The 23,188-nt window shown below is 56.1% G+C and overlaps 1 protein-coding gene across 2 annotated transcripts in view; it reads left to right on the top strand.

Moving 5' to 3' along the window:
- Nucleotides 1-20,702, top strand: part of PPARD (peroxisome proliferator activated receptor delta) — a 69,776-nt gene extending 49,074 nt beyond the window's left edge. For both annotated transcript variants that reach the window (XM_084755218.1, XM_084755219.1), the window contains 6 exons: nt 6,944-7,150; nt 14,881-15,032; nt 16,697-16,835; nt 17,290-17,492; nt 17,598-18,048; nt 18,708-20,702. In XM_084755218.1, coding sequence (XP_084611344.1) covers nt 7,024-7,150; nt 14,881-15,032; nt 16,697-16,835; nt 17,290-17,492; nt 17,598-18,048; nt 18,708-18,955 — 1,320 coding nt within the window. In that variant the 5' untranslated portion in view covers nt 6,944-7,023 and the 3' untranslated portion in view covers nt 18,956-20,702. The remainder of the gene's footprint in view (nt 1-6,943; nt 7,151-14,880; nt 15,033-16,696; nt 16,836-17,289; nt 17,493-17,597; nt 18,049-18,707) is intronic.
- Nucleotides 20,703-23,188: the final 2,486 nt, after the last annotated feature.

Here is a 23,188-nt window from a genome sequence, read left to right as displayed (position 1 = left end):
CACTCCTTCAGAGAGACACGGCCATCAGTCACAGTTCAGTATGTGTGTCTGCTTCTTGACTAACGTACTTAGCAAATGTTTGCTGAACGAGTGGGTGACAGCAAATGGCAGCCACTGGCAGAGGGACGGTGTTGGCATTGGCACACAGAGCTCTAAGGCCCTGGCAGGCAGGGCTCTAGAGAGGCTGCCTTCATGACAGCAGGTCCTCCTGGTCAGAAGGCCCCTGGGTGCTGAAGGCCTTTGCTTAGAACCGTCATTAGAGTCCCAAATCTTTCGAGAACCTGGGCAGGCCTTCCTTCCGGTTAGCTCAGACTTCCCCTCCTCCCTCAGCAGAAGAAGTACTACATGCACCTGGGCATGGTGGCGCATGCCTTTGATCCACGCACTCAAGAAGCAGAGGTGGGTAGATCTCTCTCAGTTCAAAGCCAGCCTGGTCTATGTAGTGGGTTTCAGCCTAGCCAGGTTTACATGGTAAGACCCTGTTTCAAAAGAAGCAACACAGATCTTTTTAAGTGACGATGGGTTGTGTTTCTAGTTCTGTCGGTGTGTGCACAAGTACACATACACACGTGTCCACTTGGGTGTGGAGCCACTGGTCATGCTTGGTCATCCATCAGATACTATCCACTGTGTATCTGAGCTGGGGTCTCACTGACCTGCGTCATAGGCTAGGCTGTGCTGGCCAGCAAGCGCCAGGCATTAGCCTGTGTCTGCCTCCTCCGCCTGGACCCCACACTCCGGTGTTACGAGTGTGCACCACTACTCCTGGCTTTCTCACATGGCTTCTGGGAATTGAACTCAGGGCCTTGTGACTGCATGACAAGCACTTTGAAAGCTCCCTTCCTGGCTTAGGATTTTCTTTTATTTGTGTGTGTTTGTGTGTGTGCACACATGCAGTTACACGGCATTGCCTCGCCATTCCTGTGGAAGTGAGAGGCTCACCTGTGGGAACCAGTCTCAGGAGCTGGATTCCGATCAGCAGGTAGTAAAGCACCTTTATGCCCAGGTCATCTAACCGCACCCCTCCTTGGGGAAAGCAAAGTCTCACAGTGTAGCCCAGGCTGTCCTTGAGCTTGCAGCAATCCTCCTGCCTCAGCCTCAGCTGGAATCACAGGCATGCACTACACCAGGCCTGTTTGGTTTCTGTGTCCCAGTTCTCACATAACTCACATTTTGGAACCTTCTCTTTCTAGCTACAGTTTGGGGGTGGGCATTGCATTAACCCTCCCAATCCCAGAGTCAACAGGCCGCTGAGAACCGGGCCTGCCCCTCCCTGCAGCATGCAGCTGGATGGCCCACCCGAGGCCCCTGACTTCCAGTTTCCCAGCTCAGGCAAGAGCACCCTTCCCTCTGTTCTCTTTTCCAGAATAGTCTCTGATTGCCAGAGCCTTTTCTTTTCACTTAGTGCTGCTTCTGCGTGCTCAGGGCAGAAGTAGAAACACAAGCAGTGGCTTCGGCTGTCTCTGGCACTTTCGGGCTTTGACCTAAGGTACCCACTAGGGTGGGTCTACCTTGGCCTTGGGTGCTCTGAGGAGATGGGGTGACCTAAATTGGCAAGTTGGAAACAGTGAGCACCTCGGAGTTGCTGGCCCAGAAAATTGGGTCACTGGGTCAGCACACAGATGACTGATTAAAAGCAAAGCTTGGGACGATCATCCAGGGCCTTCCTCTTTCCCCCTCCCCCACTTGCTGGTTCCAAACCACTCATCAGAGGCATGGGACAACCTCTGCCTCAGTGACACTACTCACCTTCATCCCCCCCCCCCTGCAGTGGGCAAGGAGGAAGTGTACTCAGGAACAGTGACAGAAGGCTAGGAAGTGGAGGAAGGCCCCAGGCCATCCCCTCAGCAAAGAAGCCGCTCTCTTCTCCAGAGTGTTTTCCTTCTATTTTCACTTTGCTCTTCAGGGTATTGGGGACAGAGCGATGAGCGCCCTGCAGGTCTCCTAGGTGGGTGGGAGGTAGGGGGCAGGTGCGGTGGAGGCCCAGGGGTGCTGGTGCTCGCACACTTTAAAACCAGTAGCCTCGCTCTGCTGAGTCTCCTCAAGAGCAATGGCAGTGACACACACAGCAGCCGCAGCCCCTGCCCAGCACGCCTGCCTCAGTTTCCCCCTGCTTCTTAGACTTCACTGGTAGGCAGCTGCAGTATGCTCCCTTTAAGGCCCGAGAACATCTGCAGAAGTGAGTGTCATCCCCAGGCAGGGGCTGGGGGAGGGACGGATCCAGGGTCTGATGCAAGCCTGACAGAAGCTATATGAATGACAGCGACGTCAGGAAGCGATCCCTTGGCGAGCGCTGCCGGCCAAGCCCGTCAGTGTGCCTACACGTTCACCAAGGGCACTGGGCCAGGCGCTGGGCACCCACCTCAGCAGAACAGAGGACACTCCCGGGTACAATGCCGAGGAGTGGGCACTGACGTAAATAAGCAGGGTAGAGTGGTGCTAGGCCAGGATGGCTTCCTGAAAGGAGAGTCAGTGAAAGCCCAGGGGAGCCAGTACTCTCCTCCAGGGAGAGCCAGCCAGAACCACTGTGGCCTGAGTGTGACCGTGGAATGCAGGGGACAGGGGACAAAGCAGGGAGGTGAGGCTAGAGAAAGACTCAGGGACCAGAGCCTGTGGCCACCTTCAGCTCTGACGTGGTGGCTTTGTGTGAGGAGTAGCCAAGTAGCCTGTGACAGAAGGGCCTGTGGCCGGGGCCCGTGGCAGGGGGCTGTTACAGGGACTGTGGCAGGGAGCCTGTGGCAGGGGGCTGTTACAGGGACTGTGGCAGGGAGCCTGTGGCAGGGGGCTGTTACAGGGACTGTGGCAGGGGGCCTGTGGCAGGGGGCTGTTACAGGGACTGTGGCAGGGAGCCTGTGGCAGGGGGCTGTTACAGGGACTGTGGCAGGGGGTTGTGGCAGTGGGGCTATGGCAGGGGGCTGTGGCAGTGGGGCTATGGCAGGGGGCTGTGGCAGTGGGGCTATGGCAGGGGGCTGTGGCAGTGGGGCTATGGCAGGGGGCTGTGGCAGTGGGGCTATGGCTGTGGCTGTGGCTGTGACAGTGAGGATCCCTGACTCAGGCTGGAGGAGGTCCCGGCGCTCTGCATCTTGCCCCTGGGACAGGGAGATGAAGCCTCTGGTGCATTCTTGACCCAGCAGAGCACAGAGGGCACACACTACTGACCGAGACTGGAGCCAACCTGCCCAGACCTAATGTGTTCTTTCCCCCACTCTGTGTGTGTGTGTGTGTGAGAGAGAGAGAGAGAGAGAGAGAGAGAGAGAGAGAGACAGACAGACAGACAGACAGACAGACAGACAGACAGACAGACAGACAGACAGAGACAGAGACAGAGAGATCAGAAGACAGCTTGCAAAAGCCATGTCTCTCCTTCTGTCACGTGGGTCCACAGGGATCCAGCTAGGGTCGTGGGGCTTGGCTGTATGTGTTTGATTGCTGCGCCCTCCTGAGCCCCAAGCCAGGCTTCACAAGCCCCCTCCAGTCTAGTCCTGTATCCCAATCGTCATTTGAGTTTTACAACTGACATCTGTGGCTGACTTCTGGAAAATAGGGACTTAGGAGTTGAAGGTTGGGGGCTGGAGAGATGGCTCAGAGGTTAAAAGCACTGACTGCGCTTCCAGAGGTCCTGAGATCAATGCCCAGCAACCACATGGTGGCTCACAACCATCTATAATGAGATCTGGTGCCTTCTTCTGGTGTGCAGATGCACATGCAGGCAGGGTACCATATAAATAATAAATAAATGAATCTTAAAAAAAAAAAAAAAAGAGTTGAAGGCTGTGTGGTCCCTCATCACATTACTGGTAGTTTTGCCTTTTTATTTGGTCCTGATTCTGATTATCTGTAGAAAAGGTAACCATGTTAATTAGCTTTCTGTCTGTACTTTTGACCAAAACATTCAAGAGAACACATTAAAGGGAGGAATGACTTATGTTGGCTCGCAGTTTCAAAGGGTAGCCAGGAGGTGGGGGCAGGGTGGGAGGTCAGGATGAACTATTTACAGTCTGGCTTTCCCCTCCCCTGGCCTCACCCTGCGCAGCTCTGTCCTCCGGATTGTTCTTGCCAGTGATGCTTCCTTGTCAGTCCACATGCGTTCCCTGCGGCTGTTAGGGCCCTGTTAACCTGCCCCACCGCAGTCAGACCATGGGAGGCTAGCCTTGTATTAGCACATGCCCATCCACTTAGGGGAAGCATAACCGTACACACAGCCTGCACAAGTCACAGTGCGTGCGCTCCTCCTTAGACACGGGGAGGGCTGAGCTGGGTATGGACCTGCCAACGTTTAGTAAAGCTTGCTTCAAATTTGGCTCAAAATTTGTGGTAATGGTAGCTGGGCGTGAGGCAAGCAGTCTCTATGAGTTCGAGGCCAGCCTGGTCTACAAAGTGACTCCAGGACAGCCAAGACTATACAGAGAAACACTGTCTCGAAAAACCAATAAATAAATAAATAAAAGGCTCAGTGCCTTCTTTTGCAGAGTTATGTTTGTTGATTCTCAGCATCTAGGATTGAACCTAACAGTCCACAGATGCTTGTCCAGTCTCTGCCAAGGCTCCGCATCCCCTCATGTTAGTGTGTTTTATTTGAAAAACACACCTCAGGGACAGGTGTGGTGGTACACGCCTTTGACCACATAGCCCTGGCTGCCTCTATGTGAACAAGGCTGCAGACATGGCCACCACACCGGGCTTACCTTGCCAGACCTACTACTCTCGGGAATTTAGAATCTGTGTTAGAGAATTTAGCACTTCGATAAAAGTTGAAAGTATTTTTCTCTGCTTATTGTCTGCCTGGTTGACTCCCTGGGTTTTAAGACAATGTCTCTGAGTTAGCTAGCTTGGCCTCCTGGTCCTGTGTCCTCTGCTCCGGACCACGAGTTGTGCTGCCATTCCTGATCTGTGTGGTGCTGGGGACCAAACCAGGGCTTCCTGGGCGCCCCAGAGGCACTCTAGCAACCGAGCTACAGAGCCCGGGCTAGCGCTTGACTTGTTTTTCCTTAAATTGCCTTTATGCAGAACTTTTGTATAATTAAATGTTAATCTTTTACCTGCAATCTGGACACCATAAAGCTTTTATGGGTTTATGGTCAGGCCTGCATCTACTCACGTAAGATGAGTTTTATGTTAACATGTGGTTTCTTGTACTTTATGAGGGTTTTTATTGTTTTGTTAGGGTCTCCTGTAGCCCAGGCTGGCCTCAAACTCTCTGTGTAGCGGGGGATAACCCTGAGCTTCTGATGTGCACCAGCACACCTGCTTAATGGAACCAGAGGGTCAAACCCAGAGACTTGTGTGCTAGAGAGGCCAGCGCTCTGCACACAGAGCTGCACCCCTGCCCTCGCTGGCCCACCCCTGCTTTCACTTTGAATCCCTGGTGCATTTGTGCGTCGTCTTGGTGTAGATGTGCAGGCCAGCATCCAGATTAGTGATTTCTCAGTTGTTCTCACAGCTACCAGAAACTTCATCTTTTCTCTTGGTTTGAGGCAGGGGTGTGTATCTGTGTGTGTGTGTGTGTGTGTGTGTGTGTGTGTGTGTGTGTGTGTGTGTGTGTACGTGCACACTTGCATGTGATGAGTGCTCACACCCTTCCTGTGACTGTCACTTGGCGGGAATCTCCGGCTCTCTAGCTCTTCTTAGACTTCAGGGCTGCAGGCCCAGCTGCCCAGAGGCCAGCCTCTGAGGGACTCCTGTGCAGTCGAGGCAGGGCACGGCCTCCGCATGGCTGGAGGGAGCTCAGTGTGAGGAAGGACATGGGCGTGGAGGCGCTTTGCTGAGCAGCGTTAGTTGTCAAGTTTGGTCGCACGTCACAGCTGCAGGACATAGGAAATGGAACCCACCCAGAGGTGCACACCTCTAACCCCATAATCAGGGGGCAAAACCAGGTGGATCGTCCTAAGTTCTAGGCTAGCCTGGTCTACATTGGGGATTCCAGGGGAGCCTGGGCTACATAAAGAGATCCTACTTCACAAAGCAAACAAAAATAAAAATAAAACTGCTCTCCAAACCTACCCATGGAGTAATCACCTCCAGAGATGGGCCGGCCGTCCACAATTCTGAACATTCCATGTAGGTTCTGTAGCCAAGTTGGCGGGCCTAGAACAGGCTGAGAGGGGAGCCGAATCCCAGGGTGGACAGACAGACACGCAGGTCCTGAGGCTGGAGCTTCCTAGGAAGAGGGCGTTTCTGTTTGCCCAGGATGCCATTGGCTGCCTGTGGGACAAGCATGAGGAGGATGCCGCCTGCTCAGGCTCTGAGCTTTTGCTCTGAGTCACTGCTTGCTGCTCCCTGCTAGGTGGACTCTCTATAGCCTCCGTTGTCACCACTTATGAGAGCAGCATTTATGGGTGGATCTGTACTTAATGAACATTGGCGTACTGGTGAGGGGGACTGGGGCCACCAGCTAGTAGCCTGTCCTAGCTGGGGTCACTATTGCTGTGATGAAACACGTGACCAAAATCAACCTGGGGAGGAAAGGGTTTGTTCTGCTCACACTTCAGCATCGAAGAAGTCAGGAGAGGCCGTGGAGGGTGCTGCTCCCTGGCTTGTTCCTCATGGCTTGCTCGGCCTGCGTTCTTATAGAACCCACAACTGGGCCCGTGGGCCCATGGGAGTCAGCACAGAGCTGTTTCCTACCGCGGCCTCAGGCAGAACAGGACGCCCCTCACTCAGAACAGGGCCTCTGATCAGTCACTCAGGCAATTTAGGGAGGCTCACAGAGCAGGCAAGCAAGGGAAGAAAGCACAGCAGGGCGTTCGTTACTGTATCTATTCAGTGAAAGCCGCTCTCAGCCCTGCCAGCTTGTCCCAAGAACCAGACACCCAGGGCAGGGGGCCTGGGGGCTTGCCTAGCTCTGCAGGAACTGAGGATGCTGGAACTGCATCGCCCTGTGACAGTGGCCCTGCAGTGTGCCCACCATCCTCTCCCCTGACCTCTTCTGTCTCTTCCTGCCCAGGCGGTCCATCTTCGCTCAGACCCAGATGGTGTCAGAGCTATGACCAGGCCTGCAGGCGCCACGCCAAGTGGGGGTCAGTCATGGAGCAGCCACAGGAGGAGACCCCTGAGGCCCGGGAAGAGGAGAAAGAGGAAGTGGCCACGGCTGAAGGAGCCCCAGAGCTCAACGGGGGAGCAGAGCACGCACTTCCTTCCAGCAGCTGCACAGGTATGGAGAAGGCTGAGAGGAAGAGTCGGGCGGGTTTCTGTGCACAACCTGGGGTGCCAAGAACACAGTGACAATGACGGATGCCACAGCCGAGGGTCCTGCCTCGCCAGTCACCAGCCGGTGGCTGAGGGGTCCTGGGAAATCAAGCCCTTCCGGAAACATACAGAAATGGTAGGTGAGGTCAGAGGGCATGTGTGGGCCATGCTGTCATCGTCCTCTTGTCTCTGCTACCCAGCGAGTGTCTCTGGCCCCCACATTCGCATCTCCCCAGGCAGCATTTGGGAGCAGGCGTGGGCGCTGGGGATGGGCCCAGAGCCTGTGCTTGCTAGGCAGACACTCCCCCTGGGAGTTGCAGCCCTAGGCCTGACCACAGCGGGAGCTGTGCGTCATGCCTGCAGTTGTCACGGACCACTTGACACAGGACACCTGGTACTAGCTCTGTGCTTCGCCATGATTGAGTGTAAAAGCCGAGTGCTTTGGATGAGTGCCTGTGCCTTGGGCCACTTTAGAGCATCAGGTTTCAGCTGGTTCTCTCAACTTGCTGGGTCACTTCATTGACACTTTTAACGGTAGCAGTGGTGACATTCTTCTCTGCTGGCCAGCACGGCCCTGTCGTCTCGTCCTCATGACACAACGTCTAGCCTGTCCCTCCCAGCCCCTCCTCCTCTGGCTGTCCTGGACTAACTTTGTAGACCAGGCTGGCCTTCCAACTCACAGCGATCCCCCTGCCTCTGCCTCCTTAGTGATGGGATTAAAGGAGTGCGCCACCGCGCCCAGCTAAGGCTTTTCCTCTTTAGATCTCTGAGTTTGTGGGTGGAAGGACCACTGTCAGTCGGTCCTGCCGATCTACCCACATCCTCAGAGTGACCCCGCCTCCCCACCCAGTGTTTGAGGTGTGGTGTGAGAGTCCAGAATAGCCCATGCTTTTCTGTGCGCGTTAGAGGGAGTGGCTGTGATGGCCTTGGAACCCCAAGCATTCTCAGAAGAGAGTAATGGCTTCCAGGGGTCGGGTGTCATTCAGCACTGTGGATAGCTTGATACGATCAGGGCTGGTGGGCATAGGGGGCTGGCGGGCGTGGGAGGCTGGCAGGGATAGGGGTATGGTGCATGGTACGTGCTGTTAGTCCCAGCACTCAGGAGGCAGAGGCTGGAGCATCTCTGTGACTTCAGATTGGTCCACATAGAGAGAGACCTTGCCTAGAGAGAGGAGTGGAGGAGAGGCAGAGGGAAGGGGCCAGAGGGAAGGGGAGGAAGCCCAGGGGACCCGCAGTGTGCCAGTGCTATGACGATGCCCAGGACAAGTTGTGAGCAGGGAGGAAAAGGGCATGAGGGCTGGCCTGGCCGCCTGCCGCCAACCTTGTCCCATATCTGGGTCTGGGCAGGAAGTGTCTTGTCCTGGGATTTCACACACACCCTACACAAGTGATTTCCCACCACAAGCCATTACTCAGGCTGTAATGTTCACGTGCCAGCCAAAGTGCAGAGGCTGCAGCGGAGTCGGGCACAGGCGTGGCAGGCGCATCTGGAGCGGCAGCGTGGACTGTGGGGACTTACAGAGCACCATGTCAGCTCCTGGGGTTTTAGATAAATGGAAGCAGCAGAGATGGCATCAGTGACCAGAGACTAACCCAACATGTCAGTCTGCCAGCTCCGTGGAAGGACTGCTGGCCTGAGGAGAGTCCCCCAGGTGCCAGTGGTGACAGGATGGTGCCGGTCTTTGCCCCTTTAGTCCTGCAGTTCTGCTCTGGGATGTGTCCTCTGTGTGCATGGAGGTGACCCAGCAGTCTGTTTACCACAGCACAGCTCAGAGGAACAGAAATGGGGTGTCACCTTCGTGTGGAATCCCTTGGGTAAGCCCTGCCTGAGCCTCAGGGGAGCACTCTGTAGTCCTTAGGAGGGGTGAAGTGGGGCAGGTGAGATGCTGCAGTGATGAGGGGCTTGCCTCCACCTGGCTTCGAGGCCCTGGAGCCCGCATGGTGGAAGGAGAGAGCCAAACTCCTGCAAGTTGTCCCCTGACTTCCGCATGCGCCTTGCATGCATACACACACGCACACTGTAGTTTTGTTAGGGATATGGTAGAAATGGGTAAGATAGCTCAGTAGTGAAGACCTGCCATGTAGGCCAGGGCCTGACCCCTAGAACCTACATCAGGGTGGACAGAGAGGGCCAGCTGCGCAGGTGTCTCTCACCTCTGTGTGTGCTAGGCGGGTCGCACATCCCCTGACACAGATCACATGTTTAGGGTTTTTTGTTGTTTGTTGAGACCAGGCCTCTCTACATAGCCCTGGCTGCCCTGGACTCACTCTGTAGACCAGGCTGGCCCCAAAACTCATAGAGATCCACCTGTCTCTGTCTCCTGAGTGCTGGGATTAAAGGTGTGCGCCACCTTGCTGAAAGTTTTGGGGGTTTTGTTTGTTTGTTCCTAAGGGTAAGGTAGAAGCAGGCGTGGTGGCTCACACCTGTCGTCCCAGCACTTGGGAGCTGAAGCAGGATCACACACTCCAGGCCGGCCTGCCTCACGTGTGCCTCCCTCAGCAGCCATGAGTGGCCTCTGTAGGACACAGCCTGCCCCGTGTGCCTCCCCCAGCAGCCATGAGTGGCCTCTGTAGGACACAGCCTGCCCCGTGTGCCTCCCTCAGCAGCCATGAGTGGCCTCTGTAGGACACAGCCTGCCCCGTGTGCCTCCCTCAGCAGCCATGAGTGGCCTCTGTAGGACAGCGCCACCACTCTTGTTCTGTTTTTGTCCTAAAGTTAAAATAGATAAATTGACTAGGCACAGTGGCGCACACCTTTAATCCCAGCACTTGGGGGGCAGAGGCAGGCAGGCGCTCTGTGAGCTCGAGGCCAGCCTGGTCTACACAGTGAGATCCTGTCAGAAGAACCTAGAGATCACCCACAGCACATCAGGGGTCCCAGGTGGCCACTGCAGGCTGTGACCCTCACTGCTGCCTCAGCCTTTGTCTCAGGCTCCTCCTCACTTGCCACGGTGCCGGCTAGTCCCCTGCCATGTGCCCACGAGTCTGGGGCTTTTGCTCCACAGTGGCACACAGCAACAAGGAAGTACGTGACCAGGCGCCCCTGCTGCCAGGGGACTGTCCTAGGGCACTAGCGCTCACAGCCTGCCTCTCCGGCTCTGTCCCCTCCCGCTTTGTGGCAGCCCTCACAGAGGGGCAGGTAGAGAGGCTCTCCTCCTCTCCGCTTGCCTCCTGTTTCCTTTCCTCAGCAGCACTTGGTGAGCGTCCAGGGCCGGGCAGCATGCCAGTGCGGGCCAGGCAGGGGTGGACAGGGCCGAACACCAGCCCAGAGGAGCCCAAAGTCCAGGCAAAATGGGACAACAGTCAAGAAACCACCTGGTTAGCTGGGTGTGGTGGCGCACACCTGTAATCCCTCACAAGACAGGCAGACCCCTGAGTTCAAGGCCAGCCTGGTCTATGGAGCAAGTCCCACGACAGCCAGGGCTACACAGAGGAACCCTGTCTTGACAAACAAACAAAAAACATGGAGACAGACAGACAGGCAGACAGACTTGGGATGGGGTGGGGGGGTGCGGGAGGGCGGGGAGAGGGAGGGAGAGAGGAAGCCAGGAAGCCAGTGCCCCGGCCTCAGGTTCTCTTTGCACTTGCCCTAATGTTAGAACTAAGATAGGATCTGACAGGACAGTAAACACCCAAGCTGGCCCATGTGCCACCTCCTGGCTGTGACAACAACATATTTCCAGGCCCCGAGGCGAGATAGCAGGGGAGCCTTCCGCCACATGAGCGTGTGGGGATAAGTCAATACTATGTGTTTGCTGAGCTTGTACTCAGACTGTGTAGCCTGGTGCTTGCGTGGAGGGCCAGGGCCAGGGCCAGGGTTTGCCCTGTTTCCAGGAGGCGTCACCTCATGCCACCCTCAGTGGTGATCTTGCATGCTGTCCTCATGGTACTCCTGTTTGATGCCAAGAGCACACACCTGTGGGCTGCAGTAGAGCGCACAGCTCCGGGAGATGCGTGGTTTCATTTCTGACCCTCACCGTGCCATCCCCTCAGTCAGGGGTTCCCAGATAGACAGAACCAATAATGGTTGGGTTTGTTTTATTTTGGGGTGTGTGTGTGTGTGTGTGTGTGGTGTAGAGGGTTGGCTCGCAGCTATAGGTGACCCCAGTTCTTACCCTGAAGGCCAGCCTATAGTCACCAGGAAGCAGTTCAAGCATGGAGGCAGTGGAGGTGGGGCCTCCTCTTCCAGAAGGAAAGAGGACCCAGCCGTTCTCTTAAACCAGGCTGGCCTCGAACTCAGAGATCCATCTGCGTCCCAAGTGCCGGGATTAAAGGTGTGTACCACCACCATGCCCGGCTTCTTTCCTTTTTTTCTTTTTTCTTTTTGAGATAGCGTCTCTCTACGTAGCCCTGGCTGTCCTGGAACTCACTCTGTAGACAAGGCTGGCCTCGAACTCAGAGATCCATCTGCCTCTGCCTCCCTGAGTGCTGGGATTAAATTCATCTAGACTAGTCTACGGAGGGAGGCAGCTGCCATGACTCAGCCAGATCACCGCAGAAAGCCGTTCCCACAGCTGTCTTTAACCACATCAACCTCAGTTTTCTCACCTGTAAGGTAGGGGCACAGAGCCCGACTTGAAAGGTTATTTTGAGGTTTTTATGTGAAATGAAGGGACGTGGATTTCCCAGTAGAGTTGTGGTGCACAGGTGTGCAAGCACACAGTCTGCAGCAGGTCCCAGCCCTAACCACGGGGCCAGCAGGTGGCCTTGGTGAGACTTTTTACCTCCTCTGGCTTTAGTGTCCTTTTGGCCCTTGGGAGGGGTCTGGGCACCGGGGTGGGATGCTGGGCCCAGCTGCAGATATTATCTGATGAGCAGAGATGCCTCCTGAGAGGAGCAGGGCAAGCTGGGAGAAGTGTTAGCTGTCTATCCCTGTGACAAAATGCCCGACACAGACAACTTAAAAGAAGAAAGGTTTTGTTTAGATGACAGTTTTGGAGGTGGCAGCCCAGGTCAGCTGACCCCACTGCTTTTGGGTTCCTGGAGAGTCATACTCTGTGGCAGAGAGCTGCTCTTGTGTCCTGGGGGCTGGGAGAGAAGAGACAGGGACCAACAGTCTCTCAAAGGCTCAGCTCCAGGGACCCACTAGGTCCCACCTCCCATTAGCACCACAGCCTGTGGAGCAAGCTTCGAGCATACGAGCCCTCGGGGAACACTGAGAATCCACAACTGTAGCCAGGCTGTGCCAGTCGGCCTGTAGTGCCCACTGCCGGGAGGCTGAGTTCCAGGCCAGCATGGGTGACAGTGTTGTGAGACCCTGAGTCAAGGGAAGAAGAGACTGAGGAGGGCTCAGTTGGTAGCACACTCCAGGCCTTGGGTGTGGCCCAGCACTTGGGAGGCTAAGGGACCATGGGCCCAGACAACTGTCACACGTACATGAGGGTGTATGTCTGTGTGTGTTCATATACATAGCACTCACATAAAGAACAAGGCGCGGGCCAGTGAGAGGGCTCAGAGGGTGAGGGTGCTTGCTGCCAAGCTTGGCTGCTTTGCTGAGTTTGATCCCTGGGACTCACACAGTGGAAGGAGAGAACAAACTCCTGAGAGTTGTCTTCCGACCCCTGGGTGTGCATGATCTCCCTACCCACAAGAGCAGAGGTAAGAGCACTGGCTGCTCTTCCAGAGTTCCTCAGTTCAATTCCCAGCAACCACATGGTGGCTCACAACCATCTGTAATGAGATCTGGTGCCCTCTTCTGGCCTGCAGGCAGAATACTGAATATATAATAAATAAATCTTTTTTTAAAAAAAAAGATAAGTAAATTAACCAGACAGTGGTGGTTCACGCCTTTAATCTCAGCACTCGGAGGCAGAAGCAGGTGGATCTTTGTGAGTTTAAGACCAGCCTGGTCTACAAAGCGAGCCGAGGACAGCCAAGGTTGTTACACAGAGGAACATAAATAACGAAATAAATAAATAAGAAAATAAAATAATAAAGACCATACTGGAAACACACACACACGTTCAAGGCTACCCTCAGCCACATAGTGAGTTCAAAACTAATTAGCCGGGGCTTCCTTCAGCTTGAAGAATGGCCGCTCACCACCGGCCGCTTTCTGACCCGGGAGGCCCTTCACCTCCAGGACCTGGTGCCTATGGTGCTGTTATACTTTTGGATGAGATTCTGTGGTGATATGAGGAGAAATCCTTGAGCCAAGTGGTCCAGAAGAAATGGAGCCGTTGTTTTTGGAAAAGCCACCCACACACTCATATGACGCTGTCCCCACTGGTCCCAATTCTCTGGCCTTGTGCATCAGTTACGGCCTATAGTTCTGCTAAGTAGGTCCTCACCCAGGTCACGGCATTTCACACACTCACCCCCGGTGAGCTGGGCCTGTCCCTCTCGGCAGGGATTCCCCTGCGCCCTCACTCACTCTCGGCACCTCAGGGGACCAGTAGGGTCTGGTTATCTTGGTTAGTTCCAGGGTTCTGGAGGTCTTGAGCCGCCCCCGCCGCAGCCGGAGACCACAGCAGCGCAGAGGCGTGGAAGGAGATGAGAGCCTGGGTCAGGCTCCTCCCGGCCCCCGAGAACTGTGCCGCTGACCATGTGCCCGGTACCCACAGCTGCTCGCCTCTGACTTCATTGCGCCCGTCCTTCCCGCTCTCACACCTAGTCGGTAGTGCCCACAGGCAAGCACACAAACCCCTGTCAGGAGGTCCCAGACTAACCAAGAAATGCAAAGCTGCTTTACCCTCCAGACCAGCCTGCCAGAGAAAGTGAGGAATCAAGTCTCCTCAGTGGGGCCAGGGAGCATTTATATACCTTTGGAATGACAGTCTTTGGGAACTGGAGTTCTAGGCCACCATGAGCTTATGTCACACCCCCCAAACCTTAGCATCCAGGAGGGCTGCAGTGGCCCCCCCCAAACACACACACACCCCCCGCCTCCGCCCCAGTGGTCTCCGTTGCCTGAGTTCTCCCGCTGTGGCCAGAGTTGCAGGCTGTGAGTGTTACTCTGGGTTGGTCACCTGGCTTGGGCCTTTCTCCTGCTTCAGTGTCTGTCACCAGTCTAGGGAGTGGCACCTGTCTCTGAGGACGTGAGTCTGCAGTCCCAGGAGAGCCCAGACTGTAAACCAGCATCAGGGACAGGTGGGCAGCACTGTGGAGCCAGGTGACTGAAGCCCAAGGCAGAGCCTTGTCTCATCCCCAGATCTCCAGATAGATCCACAAGAGACTCACTGGCCCTGACAGTCGTGTGACAGAGCTGTCCTAACTTCTGCATTCAGTGGAACAGGGCAAGCCAGCGTGGCACATGCATTCGCTCCAGCAGGACTTCCGGGAGTGAGTTAGAGGCTCTGAGAAATCCCCAAGAGCACCCTGGGAGTCCACAGAGGCTAACACTCCTGGGATGGGGGCCAGTTGGGGGAAGCTCTGCACCCCCACAGCTTCCCAGCTGTGTTTATCCACCCAGGATTGTGTTTATCAAGGGCCCACTGAAGGTCCTGTGTACCCCAAAGCCCCACCAGGCCCACTCCTCCCCTAGTCAGGAGGCTGTAAGTGGCAGCTACACCCTGCCTGTTATGGGTCACACTCATGGGAAAACTTGCTGCCCTTGACTCCGTCCTCCCAGTGAAGTGAGTGGCCCCCCCAAAGCTTCTCCCCAGGCCACACAGCCCCTGGCTGTCTGAGCTGGGGCTGCAGGTCTCCCTCCTGCCTGGCTGATTATTCAACTGTCCCTCCATCCTGTGTCCACAGAGCTCTCCCAGAATCCCTCACCTTCCTCCCTGCTGGACCAGCTGCAGATGGGCTGCGATGGGGCCTCAGGCGGCCTTAGCATGGAGTGTCGGGTGTGCGGGGACAAGGCCTCTGGCTTCCACTATGGAGTCCATGCGTGCGAGGGGTGCAAGGTACGGACTGAGGTGCTCAGGGGTTTTGCCTGCTTCAGCTGGGACCCTGAAAATACCCCCAGCAAAACTCCTTGGTTCCTTCCAGGCCTGAGCCCTGGGTAACCCAAGAGACGAGAAGACAGTATTCAAATGTACACCTGCCTGCCGCCCCAACTCCATACTCAGTCTCCGTGGGTGACCCGCCCTGGGGCCTGGGCTCGGACAGGCAGGCAGGCAACAGTGAGCCTTGGGCGGGGTGTCCACTCCAAGTCCATTCTCCAGGACCTGGTGTCTTAAGAGAGTTCTCTTGGTTGTTCTAATGACACACACATCAGAACTTCACAAATTGTTTTATTGAAACACCATCTGGAGAGAGGCGGGCGGCTCGGTGGTTGAGCGTACCGGCTGCTCTTCCACAGGATCCAAGTTTGATTTCCAGCAGCCACGTCTGGGGTTCACAACTCCTATAACACCAGCTCCAGCCCTCTTCTGGCCTGCGGTCCCCCACACTCCACATGTGTACACCCACACACAGATACACACACAGTAAAGTCTGTCTTTAAGATGGCCATGTGGGATGGGGTGTGGCTCAGTTAGCCGAGAGCTTGCCTACCCGCACAAAGCCCTTGGTTTGAGCCCTAGCACAATGTCAGCTGGGCGTGGCTCCGCACACCGTGATCCCAGCAATTGGGAGATCAAGGCAAGATCAGCTCAAAGTCAGGCTGGCAAGATAAGATGGCTTGGTGTGTAAAGATCCTCGCTGCCAAGGCAGATGACCTGAGTTCAGTTCCCAAGAACCGGCACTGGAGGAGGGGACCAGCCCTCCCTCCTTGTCTGCTGATCCTCATGGGCATGCCCTCCCTCACATACCCACAAAGGTAAATAAACAGATAAAATGTAAAGCAAATACTCCTGTGAAAGCAAAAAGGGTTGTAATTTTAAATCCTTATTAATTTTGTTTGTTTTGTTGAGACAGCTCTGGCTGTCCTGGAATTCACTGTGTAAACCAGGCTGGCCCTGAACTCAGAGATCCACCTGCCACAGCCTCCCAAGCACTGGGATTACAGATGTGCTCCACCACTGCCCAGCTTTAATCCCCCCCCCCCCCAAGAATACATTTTCTTCTTTCTTTCCTATCCAAAAAGAAAAAAACAGTTTTCCCCTGGGGCCTGGGGAGCTTCCTCAGTGGTTAGGAGCACTGGCTGATCGTGTAAAGGAGCAGGGTTTGGTTCCCAGCACCCACGTGGTAGGAGCCCGTGACTCCAGTCTCAGGAAACTGACCTCCCCCTTTCTAGCCGCCACAGGCACTGCACACCTGTGGTGCACAGACATGCACGCAGTCAGAACTCCCATATATACAAATAAGATATAATTAATAAAGAGATACTCCCTGGGGATGGAGAGAGAGCTCAGCAGTTGAAGGTACTGGATGCTCTTCCAGGGGCCCCAGGTTCAAGTCCCAGCACCCACACGGCAGCTCACACCTGTCTGTAACTACAGGGCTTCTGACGACACCCTTTACACAGGCACATATGCAGACCAACCACCAATGCACATAAAAATTAAAAATTATACATGTATTTTCTTAAGCGTTCCCCCATCACTCCAGGCACCAGTACTTTTGTGTCCTTACATGCCACTGGGCCCTGGGGCGGCGCCGGCGCCTCACGCCCTTGGTCCCGCAGGGTTTCTTCCGCCGGACGATTCGCATGAAGCTGGAGTACGAGAGGTGTGAGCGGAGCTGCAAGATCCAGAAGAAGAACCGCAACAAGTGCCAGTACTGCCGCTTCCAGAAGTGCCTGGCGCTCGGCATGTCGCACAACGGTGAGCGCATGCGCGGCATCCTCCCCCGGGGCCCCGCCCATGCCATCCCACAGGCCTGAGCGGTCACCAGCTCCCTGTGCCTGTGGCTCACCCGTTCTGCGGGAGTTGTAGTAAGTTTTAAGGATCTCCTCTTTCCCTGACCCACAAAGAAGGTGAGGGAACAAAGTCACATAATAGAAAGGTGATGTGCTGGGGCTCCAGTCTGGGCGCTGGTCACCAGAGGCTCCCTTCCTAGCTGTCGCGCCATGCCTGTCCCCAGCCAGGTCAGCAAAGTTTCTCAGGGAGTTTGTCCTGGGCTGCCTCCACTTCGCTCCCTTGCTGACTATGGGGCCTCTGAGGACCCCGGGCTCCCACAGGATGAGTCCCCGTCTCCTCCACACCTGAGTGGCGCAGAGGAGGAGAGGCGCTGGCTCCTGGCTGGCTCCTCCATGACTGGCCCTCCACCCCTGCGCAGCCATCCGCTTTGGACGGATGCCGGAGGCCGAGAAGAGGAAGCTGGTGGCGGGGATGACGGCCAGCGAAGGGTGCCAGCACAACCCCCAGCTGGCCGACCTGAAGGCCTTCTCCAAGCACATCTACAACGCCTACCTGAAAAACTTCAACATGACCAAAAAGAAGGCGCGGAGCATCCTCACCGGCAAGTCCAGCCACAATGCAGTGAGTGTCGCTGGCCAGCCCGGGCTCTGCGGTGGGGTCCCCGGGACACGTGGGCGGGGCCCCTCTCCTTCCCCAGGCCTGGCCTCTGATGGGCCTGGTTTTCAGCCCTTTGTCATCCACGACATCGAGACACTGTGGCAGGCGGAGAAAGGCCTGGTGTGGAAGCAGCTGGTGAATGGGCTGCCACCCTACAAGGAGATCAGCGTCCACGTGTTCTACCGCTGCCAGTGCACCACGGTGGAGACGGTGCGGGAGCTCACTGAGTTCGCCAAGAGCATCCCCAACTTCAGCGGCCTCTTCCTCAACGACCAGGTGACCCTCCTCAAGTATGGCGTGCACGAGGCCATCTTCGCCATGCTGGCCTCCATCGTCAACAAAGACGGGCTGCTGGTGGCCAACGGCAGTGGCTTTGTCACCCACGAGTTCTTGCGAAGTCTCCGCAAGCCCTTCAGTGACATCATTGAGCCCAAGTTTGAGTTTGCTGTCAAGTTCAATGCCCTGGAACTCGATGACAGCGACCTGGCACTTTTCATCGCGGCCATCATTCTGTGTGGAGGTGAGGGCCCTCGCAGCCTGGGACCAAGCCTGACCTCAGTGTAGCACAGGGCACCTGCAGAGCCAGTAGCATCTAGTCAAGCAGATAGAGGCGTAGTTGGCCTTGCTGGGGTTACAGCTCGAAGGTAGAGTGGTTATTTAGCAGGCAGGAGGCCTGAGTTCCATCCCCAGTGTGTGAGGGAGCAGGGGGAGGGGGAGGGTATGACACACAGGATACACCATTATGTCATTTGTGGGTGATGGAGAAATTTCTGTATTACTTTTGCACTTTTCTAGTCCAGTATAATACACGGGTAAGCCCGCTCCCCCACAGGGGCATGGACCTCACTTCAGGCAAGAACCATCCTGGTTTATAACTCACTCAGTCCTCACAGCAACTGGGCTAAGGACTCTGAAACCCAGAGCCACCAAGATATTCTCCCACAGAGACAGGACCTGAATCTGGGTACCAGGTGTCATAGCCAGGGGTCACACGGCCGTGCCAGATCAGGAACAGAAGGTGGATGGAGAGCAGGGATGGGGACTGGCGTGCCCAGGCAGTGACAGACGGGGCCAGCGACACAGCTAGGCTCGAATCTGTCCTGGGCCAGGAGATCCCGGGGTAGGCTGAGGCGCCTCTGCCCTGCCTTGTGACCCCGCTCATACCCTGTGTCCTCGCAGACCGGCCAGGCCTCATGAATGTGCCACAGGTGGAGGCCATCCAGGACACCATTCTGCGGGCGCTGGAGTTCCACCTGCAGGTCAACCACCCAGACAGCCAGTACCTCTTCCCCAAGCTGCTGCAGAAGATGGCGGACCTGCGGCAGCTGGTCACTGAGCATGCCCAGATGATGCAGTGGCTCAAGAAGACAGAGAGCGAGACCTTGCTGCACCCCCTGCTTCAGGAAATCTACAAGGACATGTACTGAGGCCGAAGCCCAGGCTTCCCTGCAGGCTCCAGCTGGGCCCAGCTGTGGACTGTCTGTGCGGGGGACCCGCCCACAGGCACTGGGCCCAGCCATGGACTGTCTGTGCGGGGGACCCGCCCACAGGCATTGGGCCCAGACATGGACTGTCTGTGTGGAGATCCCGCCCACAGGCACTGGGCCCAGCCCAAGCAGCTGGAGCCCCCCACTCACAACACTCCACACACACACATGGCCAGACCCTACCTTCCCTGCCTTCTGCCTAGCGCTTCCCGTTCTTGCTGTCTCCCCAGCCCCCCTGCTCTCCGCCTTGCCTTCTGTAGCACCCTCCTCCCCCTGCCTGTCCCACATCTGTCTGATTCATGTCAGTGGGGCGGCCGGTACGCTCACCAGCAACCTAGGAGCAGCGGACCCTGCACTGGCCCAGGCCTGCCTGTGTCTGTCTCCCTCTTCAAAGACCCAAAGAAACACTACGCTCTGGGCCCAGCACTGACTGCTGCCCCAGCCTGCGGTCACTGGTCACCGTCACAGGGTTCCTCCTTCAGAGGAGAGTGGGCTGGGAGCCATGTTCCCCGGCACCCCGCTCCCGTCCTGATACCCTGCATTCCTCTAGCAAGGGTTCTAGGCCATTGTCACTGAGGGCGCTTGTGCTGCCTTGGGGATATCCCCTCCATATGGGGGTGGGGGGCACAGCCCCACTGAAGAGCAGGAGGGTAGACGTTGGCCAGATGGAACAGCAGCACACTTAGCTCTGATGCCAGGACTCGGGCCTGGGTCCCAGGGCTAAGGCCAGGCAGCAAGCGGGGCAGGCCCTCAGCCAGTACCCCCTCTGGCCTCTACCCTGTACCAGCACCCAGACTGGTAGGACCCTGGGCCAGGTGTTGGAGCACAGCTGTTCTTTCATCTCCTGAATGACAAGGACACATCTGCTCCCTGCAGCTGCCCCAGTGTAACCATGACACTGGCTCACCTCTCGGGTCACCACAGAGCCCCTCCCCTCCCCAAGCGGCTGGGGGCAGCTGTGGCCCTGCTCCTAGGGTCTGTGAGCAGGCTGGGCTGTCCTGCCAGGTCGTAGGCACAGTTGCCTGTGTTCCTCCAGCCCTGTCACCTCTTCCATTCACCCATCCCAACAGCTCTTCTCTTTTTTGCCTGGCTGGTCACCAGCTCCTAGCTTGAGCTTCAAGTGACCTGGAGCTTGCCGGGTGCTCCCATATTCTGCCCAGCCCCCTCCAGGCTCTCCTGAGACCAAGAACTGAGCCCAGCCCAACAGAGCTGACCCTGTCCAGGCCCACAGGGAGCCACCAGCTAGGCTCCCTGACATCCTGGATCCCTGTCTGGTCCTTTGTCCCCAGGGTCCTTAACTGTTAGACCGAGGCTCTGGAGGGAAGCCGAGAGGGGGACCAGCCCAGTGTCAGCCCCTGCCGGTGGTTCAGTGCCCATCCTTGCCAGATTATTCCCTGCTAGCACACTCCCTGCCCCCCACCTCTACTGATCAGGTCTTGGGGTGTTCCCTGTGGGGCCCAGGCTGTGAATGGAGCTGCATACCCTGACCCACCCTGCCCTGCCCCCACCAACCCTGCCCCATCCCCCCAAGTCTGGTGCTGAGGATGCAGCTCCTCTCAGGGTCTGAAGTCTCCAAAACTGAAATGTATATTTTTGCTAGGAGCCCCAGCTTCCTGTGTTTTTAATATAAATAGTGTATACAGACTGACAGAACTTTAAATAAATGGGAATTAAGTATTTAAGAGATGACTTGAAGCCAACTGAGTTCTTCTTGCCGTTCTGAGGACAAAAGGGGACACCTCTTCCATATCCCGGGCTGGCAGCACAGAGGCTAAAGGAGGCTCCTGGTGCTGGCCTGGGATCTGCTGTGGTCCTCTCTGCCCCTCCCTGGACCACCTCCCAGTCTGTGGGTATGGGGGACGAGTCAGGCCTGAGGGAAGAGCAGTACGTGGCTCGTGGAGGAGGAAGGGCCCCAGAGGCTCTGAGGCCTTGAGTGGCCATGACCCAGGAGACTAGGCCTCCCTCTCCTTCATCTCCTGTGGAACCGGGAGAGGGAGGCCGGAGGTATGGTTAGGGTATGCATCGTTGACTGACTTGCTGAGGTCCGTTCTCTCCCACCTTGTGGGTCCCAGGGAAGTGGTCAGGCTCAGCAGCAAAGGCCTTTACCCACTAAGCCATCTTGCTGTCCCCCCCCCCCTTTTTAAAGTAGTTTTAAATTTTTTTTATTCACATGTATGGGTGTTTTGTCTGCGTGTATGCCTGCTCAGTGTTTGTATCTCCAGTGCCCTTGGAAGCCAGAAGGGGATGTCAGATTCCCTGGACCTGGAGTTACAAACAGTTATGAGCCTGGGTCCTCTGCAAGAGCAGCCAGAGCTGGGGATAGTAGCACAGGCAGGTGGGTCTCTGCTCATTTGAGATCAGCCTGGTCTACACAGAGAGTCCCAGGACAACCAGGGCTACATAAACCCCATCTCAGAAGGGAAAGAACAGCCCCTGCTCTTAACCACCGAGTTAGTCCTGGCTCCAGCCGCCCAACTGTACCTGTCAATGCCGTCAGCACTCGGGAGGCAGAGGCATGGAGTCAGCTCAAGTTCATCCTGGGCTGCTTAGTGTTAAGGGGCCAGCCTGGAAGCCGGGCACAATGGCGCACGCCTGTGATCCCAGCACTTGGGAGGCAGGCGGGTCTCTGTGAGTTCGAGGCCAGCCTGGTCTACAGAGTGAGTCCAGGACAGCCAGGGCTACACAGAGAAACCTTGTTTTGAGAAAACATAAAAAAAATAAAAATCAGAGGCCAGCCAGGGCCTCAGGGGGGGGGGGGGAAGAGAGAGAGAGGGAGAGAGAGAGAGAGAGAGAGAGAGAGAGAAGGAGGGAGAGAGAAAGCAAGCGCTGGGGAGGTGGCTCAGCAGGTAAGGGTGCTTAGTGTTTTATAGAGCATCCAGGTTCAATTCGAGGCCAGCCTGGTCTACAGAGTGAGTCCAGGACAGCCAGGGCTACACAGAGAAACCCTGTCTTGGAGGGAAAAAAACATTTTTTTTTTAATTTAAAAAAAGTAAAATATGCATCAAAAGTGCCCAGTGACCAAAACAGTCAAATGGTTTAACTACTGGGAGGAAGCAGACGGTTGTTGGAATTCAGCTGAAGTCTTCCTTCCCTGGGTGAGATGGCACACACCTTTATTTTCAGCACTCGGAACGGAGAGGCAGGTAGGTGACTTTAAGGCCAACCTGATCTACACAGAGTTCTAGGCCAAGCAGGAGTGTATGCTGTATAGTGAGACCCTGTCTTACCGACTAGTAATCTTTACAAGCTTCGTTTTCACCTGATCCAGTTCTCACTGGACCCGCTCACTTGTCCCTCTCCTCCTACTCTGAGCAGGGAGGTCCAGCCTGGTCCATCAGCGTGAGCGCTGGTTTACAGGAGCCCAGTGGGAGTCAAATCCTCAAAGGCGGCTTAGAGGCCATGGTCCTTCCTTTGAGCATCCATCTTATCACAGTGCAGAGAAGATGCTGAGACCAAGGGCCCAGAAGCATCTTGACCTAAGTCACATTGGGTCTCCTGGCCCCAGGCCTTGATTCCTGCCCTGCTGAGAGCTCACGTTGAGCCGCACGTGCCAAGCATCCTTCAGGCATGACCTCATCGCGCCCTCTCCATCGCCCCAGCAGATCACAGGTCCCCAGCTGAAAACAACTTACGCAGCAGATTGTTTACCTCAGGGAGGAAAGTCCCTGACTACCTCCTACACTCTTCAAGGCAGCCTGGGTCCCCCAGGGAGGAGGCTTATCAGGCACCAGTGTCTCTGTACCCAGCTAGGCTAGTTGGCATCTCCCTCAGGGAAGGAGGGGGCATCTTAAGGCCAACACACCTGCTACCAAGCAGAATGCCACCCAGATCACTTAGCCTGGGAATCTGTCATGAGGATAGATTCACGGAGACGGAACCTGCCAAAGGGATTCTGGCGAGGGTTCCTGACACTTTTCTCGATGGAGCTCAGGGGATGCTTGCCAGCCTCGTATTGAAGGTTGGCCATCTCACATGCCAGGCGTGATGGGGGGAACCGGGACACATGCTCAGGGTCACTCCCTCTTTAGCTCCGTATGACCTCTCTTGCTCTGATCCACTCAAGAGAGGCTCTAACAAGCAGACTGGCTACCCAACCCAAAGTGTCCTGATTGAGTGGAACAAGCCCCGCCCGTCTCTGTCTACCTCTGACTGTGGCCTGGGCTGGGGCACCAA

Source organism: Acomys minous (genome assembly GCF_964271855.1).
Source record: "Acomys minous genome assembly, chromosome: 13".
Lineage (NCBI taxonomy): Eukaryota > Metazoa > Chordata > Mammalia > Rodentia > Muridae > Acomys > Acomys minous.
This window is presented reverse-complemented; position numbering and strand designations above follow the sequence as displayed.